The sequence below is a fragment of the Peromyscus californicus genome, unplaced genomic scaffold, assembly GCF_007827085.1.
Source record: "Peromyscus californicus insignis strain IS unplaced genomic scaffold, ASM782708v3 Scaffold_10__1_contigs__length_136768540, whole genome shotgun sequence".
In the NCBI taxonomy this organism is placed as follows: Eukaryota; Metazoa; Chordata; class Mammalia; order Rodentia; family Cricetidae; genus Peromyscus; species Peromyscus californicus.
In genome coordinates, this window is record NW_026294391.1 from 57,498,459 (window position 1) to 57,509,622 (window position 11,164).

Consider the following 11,164-nt stretch of genomic DNA (forward strand, 5'->3'; position numbering starts at 1 on the left):
TTAAAGTTCCACCTCCCTATATCCTGCCACGCGCCGCGGTCCCGCTGCCGATATCGGACTCCTGGTCGCATGGTAGGACGGGAGATGTAGTCCTCGAGCCCGACCTGGGTGGCACGACCGAAGAACTCGGTTTCCCAAGTGGCTCTCGAGGCGCGTGCGCAGATGGCTGCCCTGGCGAGTGGTAAACAGAGACGTCAGGCGGGGGCTGCTGCTTGGAGCAAAACAAAAGGGAAACCCGGGGGGCGGGGGGTGGGGGGGTCCGATAGGGGATTCAGTACGGGAAAAGGGGAGTCTGGGGCCGCGGGAACCTTGACCCTATCAAGAGTGACCTGGAGGGAAGAGGCGGGGGGAGGGGGAGCCAGGGGAGGGACAAGTGACGCTGGGAGCGGGGCGTGGGGGAGGGCAGCGATCCGGGTGGAGGAAATTTGGGAGGAGTGTCCGGGGGGCAGCAACTTGAAAGGGGGAGGGAACTTCGCTGAGACGTTCGGTGATGGGAGCGCAATGTATGAGGGGATATGGTGCCTCAGGTTTAAAAGAGCAGGAAGCTGAGTGAGAGGGTGCAGAAAGTGCCTTCGCTTGGTGGAGGTTACAGGTGGTGCCTCAGAGTAGCGCTCTGAGGCTGCAGCCTGTAGTCGGGAAGGAGATCCGAGAACTGAGTGGAAGGGACAGTTTGGGGTCTAGAATCCTGAGAGGAGGGAGAAGTTCGTGACTTTCTGAGAACTGGCAGGAATGTGCCTCCTGGCCCTTGTTGCTTCCCCACTGAGGGGAGGCATGGTGAGGGACTGTGGCAGGCTCCACTGAACACTGAGCTGCAGAGGTTCAACTCTACGTATGGATCCAGAGAATAAGAAGTCAGCCACAGAGGCTGCTGCCGCGATCATAGACCTCGATCCCGACTTCGAACCCCAGAGCCGTCCACGATCCTGCACCTGGCCCCTTCCTCGACCAGAGCTCGCTACGGAGCCACCAGAACCGTCCGAGGTGGAGCCAGGTCTGGGACAGAAGGTACACCCGGAGGGACACTCCGAACCAATCCTGTTGCCCTCTCGGCTCCCAGAGCCGGCAGGGGGCCCCCAGCCGGGAATCCTGGGGGCTGTTACAGGTCCTCGGAAGGGAGGCTCCCGCCGGAATGCCTGGGGAAATCAGTCATATGCAGAACTCATCAGCCAGGCCATTGAAAGCGCCCCGGAGAAGCGGCTGACACTCGCCCAGATCTACGAATGGATGGTCCGCACGGTGCCCTACTTCAAGGACAAGGGGGACAGCAACAGCTCGGCAGGATGGAAAGTAAGTATGACTCCCTTACCTCCACTCCATCCACCCTTGGACCCCTTTGATTGCTCTCCCTCCGGGGGGCCCCGTTACCCGCCTCTCCACTCCGTTGGGAAGCCCAAAGATCCACCTTCAATCTTCAGTTAGACAAACATTTACTTAGTACATAGTATATGCCACACTCTGAGCTTGAAGCGGGAGGATCAGCGATGAATAAGACACTGTCCCTGCTCTGAGGAAAATCGAATTCTCTACTCGCTACTCAGCACTTTGGTTTGAGCTGCTCCAAACATTTATTCCCACAGAGAAGTCTTTATCCTATGTACAGCAGGAACTGTGTGGATTCTCCACCCGCACCTAGCCTTCCCTCCCCCCTCACCTCCCACCCAACACCTTTTGGCCCATTCCTGCGGGATTACTCGGATTCCCTGCTCGCCTCCCAATACCTCAGTGAACAGGAACTGTTATAGGATTGCTCTGCCCAAGAGGGAGTCGGCGGTGAAGAGAGGGGAAAGTGGTTGGTATCCATGAGGAAAGGTAGCTGATATTGTGCACTAAGGAAAAAGGCTGTGAACTGCTATCTGCCTCAGTTTACCTTCTGCTATCGAGAATTCTTCCTCCTAAGGAGCTATCCAACTCTTAGGAAAGTCTTTGTTGGTGAGGAATACTACTCACGAGAAAGGAGGTATCGTATAACTCTGATTTTAGAGCCCAGGTTGAGGGTTCTCTTGGTCTTCCTTGAAGAAACTGGGAAGATCTCAAACGATAACTGAAAAAAATTGCCAGAGAAATACAGACTCTAATCACAAAATTAAGGAATCAGAGTCCGGCCCGTATCAGTGTCTTGTACCTCGGTAGGTGGTTAGGATTAGTGTGCCAAGTACAGAGGACAGAATGGGCAGAGGAGCTCCCCATAGATGCTGAGAGTGAGGGAACAGATCCGCAGTATGCGTAGGGGCCAGACAGAACAGAAGATGGGACAGCTGACTGAGACCCTTGGCACTATTTCTGGGTAGACTGCCATGCCGCAATCTCAAGCGCACAAAGAGCTCCCCTCCTTGGAGCCAGCGTGCACAGCTGTTTTTCTTTTCTCTTAAGTTGATTTTCCAGGGTAGAATGACCACGAGTTGCTTGTTAGACTGTGGGAGTAGTCCCTCCTTGTGATTTACGCTTAACACGGCCTTTATAGTTTGAGATCTTCTTTTTTTCTGTTGGTTCTGGGAACCAGGGCAGTGCGGTTGCCATTAAGCTGAATCTATAACCCGTGGAATAATTTTAAGATTTGTTTTTCATTTTGTTAGTCTTCGTGGCAGTTCTGAGAGTCAACATTTTGCATCTGAGGAAATTAAGGCACTGGAGGTTAGGCCTACTATGAGGATGAGGACTTGAATGCAAGTTTTGCTACAGATCCTGTTTCTCTAAGGAAAGCATGGCTTGCTTTCATTGCCAAACCTAGTCAGACGGGGGTCTAGAGCTTCCAAAGCCCCCAGCAGGAAGCTTCACACTTCCCTGGTGTTGTGCCAAGGTCACTCCCACCCCACCAGGGGGCGGCACTCACTTGAACAAGAACGCTTAAGTTAGGTGGCTTAGTGAGCAGTTTATCCAACCTCCCCCCCCCACACACCCCCCCCCCACCCCTGGTCACACACACACCTCAAACAGTTCTGCACCTGGGAACTGACCTTTCCTACTTGCTTTTTCCAAGGCCTGAGGGAGAAGGGATGTGGATGAAAGTGTAGCTCAGTAGTTAATCCCTTGCACAGCATAAGTGAGTCTCTGGGCTTGAACCTCTCCCCAATCCCGCGCCTCTGCTACACACACACACACACACACACACACACACACACACACACACGCACGCACGCACGCACGCACGCATGCACGCACGCACGCACTCACTCACTCACACACTCCAGTAGACCCAGAATTAGAGAAAAAGAAGGGAAGAAATCACAGAGCTAGAAGACATAATGCTTCTCGGTTACTAAGAGCCCGAGGTGAGTGGACGGGCTCAGGAAGGCAAGGAAGTCTTTCACTAAAGAACCCTGGCACAAGAGCTGATCAAGCCATGCTCTTCAAGACAAGGGTTGCCCTTTTACCATTCCGGTAGAAATGGTTTCTCGCTGTCTAGAGCCTCAGTTTCTTAGTGGTTCCTATCATATCTCAGCTTCCTCCTGAATTTATTTCTAAACTAAAGAGCTCTGTGTGGCAGGTCAAATGATTTATGCTCAAAATCTTAGAAGACTTCCGGGGGGGGGGGGGACTGGGAAGGAGGTAGGGAAGTGATGGGAGGTGGGGGCAGACAGCGTTTACCAGCCAGTAAAAACAAGCAGCACCAGAGGCCCAAGAAGTGTCAGCCTCCATCTCGTACCCTGGACTACTAGAGGCAAAAAGGTATATTAATCTACAGGTCACCAGTGAAGAATGAATGCTAGCTAGGTCCCAGTACCCAAGGCACCCAAGAACTGCCAGAGCCTCAAGGAAAACCTCACTGTAGACATCTAGGGGCTACCTACGGGTTGGACAAGTATTGATTATGTATTGTGTACCTGATATGCTGTGGCCTTGGCACTCTGAGGGGGCACTATTGGGTACAGTGGGACTGGAGGGCATTGCCTGTACCTTTGGTACTTACAGTTGACAAGACTCATTACATGAAACCATAAACCACACCATATAGATTGGGTAAAACTGGGAAACAGATAAAAAAAATACGATACAAGAAATTTGGCTATGGAAGATAAGCAAACACTTTATTAAAAGGCATAGGATTTAAGCTTGGCCTCCAGTAGAATTTAGAGAGGGAAATATCTCCCTAAGAAAAGGGGACAGAGAAATCACACCTCATGAAAATATTGAGTGTGTAGAAATAAGGCTGGGTGAGATCCCTTTTTTTTTCCCATGTTTTGAGAACAGGGTCTCTCTATATAGCTCTGGTTGTCCTGGAACTCACTCTGTAGACCAGGCTGGCCTCGAACGCACAGAGATCCACCTGACTCTGCTTCCTGAGTGCTGGGATTAAAGGCCTGGCTTGGGATCCAATCTTAAGAGTTATCTGGCTGACCTAAAGGCCTAGTGGAGAATGGAGTACCAGCTGTACTGAGCTTCTAGCCCTCTAGTTTATTCAGAGAATTGGCCCAAGTCAGGACATTCCTGAGCTGGTATGGCCACCATCCTGTATTCTCCACCCAAGCCTGCATATGAGGGAAGGAATGGTGCTCTGGAATGCTTTTTCCCATCTGAGCCTAGTTTTTCTAGGTCGAGTACTCCCCCATGCCCACCAACCCAACACTGTACCCAGAGATTTGGGAGGAGCTTTTCTGGGGTAGATAGTGGCTCTCCCTGGAAAGTAGGTTGTTACTTTGTATCTCTTGTGAGAAGTCTGGAGGAGACACTGAGCTTAGGAACTGTGTATAGTTTCTTCTCCCTCACCACACTCTAGTCTTTCCTTCCGGGATTTGACTTTTGCTCTTTCCCAGCCTCCCCTTAGATTAGACTGCTGACCACCCACCTCCCCTACATGTAGCTCATGCCCCTTTTCTACACCTCTGTCCCATCCAGAATTCCATCCGTCACAACCTGTCCTTGCACAGCAAGTTCATCAAGGTTCACAATGAGGCCACCGGCAAGAGCTCTTGGTGGATGCTGAACCCCGAGGGCGGCAAGGGTGGCAAGGCACCCCGCCGCAGGGCTGCCTCCATGGATAGTAGCAGCAAGCTGCTCCGGGGCCGCAGCAAAGGCCCCAAGAAGAAACCATCTGTCCTGCCAGCTCCACCTGAAGGCACCACTCCAAGGAGCCCTCTAGGCCACTTTGGCAAGTGGTCGAGCAACCCTTGTCCTCGAAATCGGGAAGAAGCTGATGTGTGGACCACTTTCCGTCCACGAAGCAGTTCAAATGCCAGCACTGTCAGCACGCGGCTGTCCCCAATAAGGCCAGAGTCTGAGGTGCTAGCAGAAGAGGAAATGGCAGCCTCAGCCAGCAGCTACTCAGGGGGTGTCCCTCCCACCCTCAGTGAAGATCTGGAGCTGCTGGATGGGCTCAATCTTGCATCTCCCCATTCCCTGCTGTCTAGGAGCAGTCTCTCTGGCTTCTCTTTACAACATCCAGGGCTTGCTGGCCCCTTACATAGCTATGGTGCCTCCCTCTTTGGTCCACTAGATGGGCCTCTATCAGCAGCAGAAGGGTGCTTTTCAAGCTCCCAGTCTCTAGAGGCCTTGCTCACCTCTGATACACCACCACCTCCTGCTGATGTTCTCATGACCCAGGTAGATCCTATTCTGTCTCAGGCTCCCACACTTCTGTTACTGGGAGGAATACCTTCCTCTAGCAAGCTGGCTACTGGAGCTAGCCTATGTCCTAAGCCGCTAGAGGGTCCAGGTCCCAGCAACCTGGTTCCCACCCTTTCTGTGATGGCACCCCCTCCAATGATGGCAGGTGCTCCCATCCCTAAGGTTCTGGGAACCCCTGTGCTCCCATCTCCTACTGAAGCTACCAGCCATGACAGAATGCCTCAGGATCTCGATCTTGATATGTACATGGAGAACCTGGAGTGCGACATGGATAACATCATCAGTGACCTCATGGATGGTGGCGAGGGACTGGACTTCAACTTTGAGCCAGGTATAGCATCCCCTGATCACTACAGCATCTCTGTTCTTGAGTGCTCAGCTAATTCTATGATCTGAGCCACAGAGAGCCGTATAGCTGATAACAGGAGCTCCTGGGGAGCTGGAGGGAGTATGTCGTATTAGAATAGCATCACTTCTAAGTGGGACTTCCTGGCTCCTCATCACAGAAGGAGGAGCTGTGTGGAGGGGAGGGAGTGCCTCTGCTTGGAATGAGTCTGGATAGTGCTCCAAATGAATCTTTTATCTTGTTCTCCATTTCTTTTTCCCCACAGATCCCTGAGTCACAGCCAGAAGCTTTGTCCCCTGCTTCAGATTCAGAGGTGGAGCCAGGCCTGTCCTTATCTACTTTTTCCCCCTGAGCCCTCCTCAGGAGTTTGGGACCCTGCTTTCGAGCTAGGGTTAGGTGGTCACACACAGGACTGTTGAGGAAATCGTAAAGATAAAGCTATGCCATGTCGGGATTATGGAAGAGGGTGATGAGAGGAAGGAGGGAAGAGGGCTTATTCTCACTGTGCCAATTAGGGGTTAATTATGGCCCTTTCTCAGGAGCCATCATCGATTTCCCCATTCTCACCTCCTAGGCCTTGGAGCAGGGGCCAGCAATGCTGTTGGAAATGTGAAGTCACCAGTGGCCTTATTACCCCTGCCTTTGGGAGCAGGATTATTATTTTTTTTTTTGTAGAGAGTCTTACTAGAGCTGGGCCAGGCTAGGTTGGGCCTGGATTTTTATGCAGTGGGGTGGGGGTGGGGGGTGGGGGGCTAGGGGACCTAGAAGGGCCAAGTTTTGAGCACTGGAGTGGCTCACCAGGCCAAATCACTTTTGGAAGGATGCAGATAACAGACAGGCTTTTTATAAACTTTTAAAGAAATATAAACACAAATATAGAAATTTTTAACAGTGGTGAGGTGCTAGTAATGGGGAGACTGCTTTTTTTCTTTCTGAAGGCCTTGTCATAGTGACATGATACAAACACTACATATTCTAGGAGGGAGACACAGGAAGCTGGGGAGGGGTGGGTAGCAAAAGTGACCAGAGGGAAGCCCACCCTTTTTGGACCAGGTCTAGAAAAGTCTCTGTGCATACTTAGGTTAGGGTTTAAGGAAAGAAACCTAAGCCAGGCCCCAAATTATGTCCACTTGTGCCTAGAAGAGGGTGCTGTTGCGGGGCCAGCACACTCTTGTTTGAGCAGTGTGGGTTGTTAGTGCTACCAGAGAACATCCAAGGCCTGGAATTGGCTTGGGGCCTAGGAGGGGCGTGAAAGAAGGAAGGATTTAGGGTAGTAAAGTTAGGTACAGAGACCTCCCTGTTCAAGGCATGGGACAGCTGTCCCTGCCCTTCTTCCTAGTCATGGACTGCCAGGGTTATGTGGAAGAGTGTGTGGTGGCAGGCAGGGCTGTGGAGAGGAACAGGGAAGGGGGAGCTTGGGGAGTTTGGCTGAGGGTCTGGGAAATGAGCAGGGATGGGGGGAATGTGGATCAGGTTTACTAGCACCTGCCAGAGAGGCCATCTGGGGCTCCTCCACCCCAGCCCCCAAGCAGCCCCTCCCCCAGCGCCCTTTGCATTGTCCCCTCCCCCACCCCTGCTGTGGGTTCCCATCATTTCCTGTGTCAGCGCCTGGCCTACCCAGATTGTATCATGTGCTAGATTGGAGTGGGGAAGTGTGTCAAATCAATAAATGAGTTCAATAAATGTCTATAATCAGATCTGGTTTCTGGTTTCTGCTGCCTTGCTGCCCCCCTCCAATAAAGGGGAGGGAGGGAGACGGAAAGGCGAAGGGCAGTTAGTTGAAGGGCGGGTGGGAGGGACTGCCCACAGGCTGGGAGGTGGGGGAATTTCAGCCTGGGAGGTAATGGAGTGTGGTGGGGGAGGGACACCTAACCCCAGCAGGAGTAGGCGGCTGCAAGATAGGCCTCCCCCGAGGGGAGGTAGTCTGGTTTGAGAAGACCCCACCCCCTTCTCGGGCCCTCAAAGGCTCATTGTACTAAAAGTCTAGTAACCAGACTTCACAGTCTTTCCTCACCACCACCCCCCCACCCAAGTGCTCACTCCAGCCCTCTGTTGTTGCTCCGGTCCACCCTCACTCAGCCTCCCTGGTGCCTGCAGCCTACTGAAGCCTTTGTGCAGAGACTGGGAGAAGGAGTCTTTCTAGAAAAAAGACCGCTCACGTTAAATTCCAGTAACGTCATGCTCTCCCTCGGTAGTTGCTGCTCTCAGTTGGTCACTTTATTGAGTTAACGATGTCTCTTGAGAAAGTCTGCTCTAGTCTTGTAGAATGGTCTGCGGGTGGGAGGTGGCCCATCTTCATCTGATCGTCCGGCTTTAGACTAGAAAAGAGAAAGCAATCTATTAATGTAGAGGTTCTGCAGGGAAGTTTCTACTGTCTAGGGCCAAATGAAGGAGAAAAGAGGCAACTGGAGTTGGGTGGTGAACATAGATGTCAGATTTAGAAAGGAAATTCTCAGGGGTCAGCAGTACACAAACCTTCATTTGGCTACTTGGACTAGTGCTCTGCTGGGCACTACTCTTGGAGGATCTTGCTGTGAGATTTGTAGAGGATTCCATGGCTGCCAGTCTCTTAGCTTCTAGAGTTCGAAGCATCTTTATTCGGCTTCTCTCCAGGAAGTCACATTGTGTGCGCAGGGACTCTAGAAAACAAGAAAAAGCACCATCACCTCTGAGGAACCAAGATGGAACCCATCATGACCGTCCGTCATTCAATTGATCCGTCAGAGGACCTTGGCCTAAGACAGAAATGATGAGAGGGTGATTGGGAAACTGAAAAGACGACATGGAAGTGGGGAAGGAGTGACATGTACGGCTCACATAGTTTAAACTAGACACCCCTCTAAAGTTTATCTAGACCCTTGTCCCCCTTGTCCCCCTTATCCTAGACTCCTATGATCCCACCCACCCCACTATGCTAGTCCCACCCCTACATTCATAACTTCCCCTCTCTCTCAGTGTCCTCCACATTCAGCCTAGGCTGCCTTTAACTCAAAATCCTCCTCTGGAGTACTGGGGTTACCAATGTATGGCACTATGCCCAGTACACAGCTATGTACACAACTTCCTATGCCCTTCCTCCCCCATCACATGCCTTACCAACTAGTTCCGGCTCTGGATTCTTCAAGAGAGGCACAACAGCTTTGTAGGAATTCTCGATTCTCATACCTGTAAACAGAGCATTGTGCTGTTTCCGGCCCCTGATACATACCAAGTCATACATACCTTTTCAAAGCCCAAGATTTCAGGATTCTAATAGAGCGCGTGTTCTTTTTCCCTCCCCTTTGGCATGGACCTACGTGAACCCTAGGATGAAGTAGGGTGACATGGTCTATATGAACCTAACCTACTGCCATCAAAGCAGGGCCCTTTCTTTGAGCTGACTAGACATGGTCAATTTGGATCTGGTTAAGGATGCCCTATTTTACTTACTAATTTGTTTTGGGGAGTCTTGAGATAGGATCTCTATATAGCCCAAGTTCACTTTGAACTCCTAGTGTTCCTGGCTCCACCTTGTGGGTGTTTTCTGAGGCAGTATCTTGCTATGTAGCCCAAGCTGGCCTCCAACTCTCAATCCTCCTTACCTCAGTTTCTAAAGAATGTACTTATGTTGGGAGGTGGTGGCTCATGCCTTTAACCCCAGCATTTAGGAGGCAGAGACAGGCAGAGATCTCTGTGAGTTCAAGGCCCAGTCTGGTCTACAGAGTGAGTTCCAGAACAGCCAGAGCTGTTAAATGTATTTATTTATTTTGAGATAGGGTCTTATGCAACCTAGGCTGTCCTCAAAGTTGCTGTACGGTTAGAGATGACCTCAAACTTCTGATCCTCCTGTCTCCACCTCCCAACTACTAGGATTATAGGCTTGCTCCACCACACCCAATTTTATGCAGTTCTAGGGATGGGACCCAGAACTTCATGCATGCTAGGCTAGCACCCTGCCATCTGAGCTACACCCCAGCCCTGCTTTCTGTTTGTTGTCGTTATGTGTGTGGTGTTTGTATTTGGGATGAGAGCTTGCTATGACGCCCAGGCTGCCCTGGAATTTACAATCCCCCTGCCTTAGTTCCCTGAGTGCTGGCATTGCAAGAGAAAGTTGCCGTATTTTAAGGACAAGTTTCCTAACCCACCTTGAGGGACTTCTGAAGCTTACCTCTACCTGGTGCTCCACGCTCTACTTTACAAATGTAGTAGATACTTCGAGCTGTAAGGAATTTGCTGGCATAGTCCCCAGGTGTCTTTGACAAGAAAAGTAACTTCATGGTCCCAGTTTCATCGCACAAATCAATGGTGTCTACAGGAAGGCCGCAGGGTAATTGAGACAAGTAAGACTAGAGAACGTGAATAAAAAGGGCCAGGGCTCCTCTACAGAATGGGTTTGAGGAAGGTTCAGGGATAGGAGGCTAACCCTTCTTGATGGGAGGATTCAGAGGCCAGAAGCAGCCTATTGCTTCTGACCTTCAGTCTCTAGTCTCTACTTCTCTCCAAACCACTTACCTGTTTTACGCAACCCCATTTTCTTTCGGATGTAATGTAGTAACAGGAGAACCGAGCAATTGGTGTTGACTAGAAACTCTTGATTATCTGAGAAGAGATGGGATGGAGATATGCGGGCCCTTCTCTGGTTCTGTTCCCTCTGTGATCTCTGCTGTCCTTAGCCCTCCCCACGTCCATGCCCAGACTTGTTCTGTGCTGCCCCTCACCTCCATGTTTAATGTAGATAAACATGCTATCAGGATCATCTCACTCTTCAAAGTTCCCCTGGTGAATCATGAAGAAGGAGGGTGTTCTGGAGGCCCTAGGTGCCTGAGGTTGCCCATAGGGTTGGGTGACCGAAGAGCCAGGTGTAGCTCATAAGTTGAAGGAGGCCCAGCCTGGGCAGACAGGAGAGCACTTTTGGTAGTTAAGTATGGTGAGCATGTGTAAGGGGTGGGGCCTGAGGCTGCAGCTAAAGGATTGTGAGGTCAGAAATGGTACTTACAGTAGAAGGTAGGGTAAGGCCAAGGGGAGGAGACACTGGGTGGGATCTGTAAAAGAGCTTCTAGGACTTGGGTCAGCACAGCAAATACAACTGTACACTGGCCCCTGGAGTGAGCACAGAAATTTACCAGAGAAAAGTAAGTTACCAGATACTCCCTTTAGTTCACTTGGAGTGCTCTTTCTTCGGCAGCACGACCGCACTACTCCATTTTCCTACCCTCACACCATTCCTCCCAACTCCGTGTTTCCCCTGCTCCCCAACCCCACAACAGACATTCTTGA

General features: G+C 51.2%; 2 protein-coding genes across 2 annotated transcripts; one reads left to right on the forward strand and one right to left on the reverse strand.

Annotated features, from left to right (window-relative positions):
* The first annotated feature begins 410 nt into the window (after nt 1–410).
* On the forward strand, nt 411–6,639 carry Foxo4 (forkhead box O4). Its single transcript, XM_052733651.1, has 3 exons — nt 411–1,287; nt 4,834–5,893; nt 6,174–6,639. The coding sequence occupies exons 1-3, from the start codon at nt 832–834 to the stop codon at nt 6,179–6,181; spliced, it is 1,524 nt and encodes a 507-aa protein (XP_052589611.1). The 5' UTR covers nt 411–831; the 3' UTR covers nt 6,182–6,639.
* A 1,136-nt stretch (nt 6,640–7,775) lies between these two features.
* CUNHXorf65 (chromosome unknown CXorf65 homolog) lies at nt 7,776–11,071 on the reverse strand. Its single transcript, XM_052733785.1, has 6 exons — nt 10,606–11,071; nt 10,400–10,486; nt 10,056–10,196; nt 9,005–9,073; nt 8,384–8,547; nt 7,776–8,226 (listed from the first exon to the last, which is right to left on the reverse strand). The coding sequence occupies exons 1-6, from the start codon at nt 10,628–10,630 to the stop codon at nt 8,134–8,136; spliced, it is 579 nt and encodes a 192-aa protein (XP_052589745.1). The 5' UTR covers nt 10,631–11,071; the 3' UTR covers nt 7,776–8,133.
* Between the last annotated feature and the right edge of the window lie 93 nt (nt 11,072–11,164).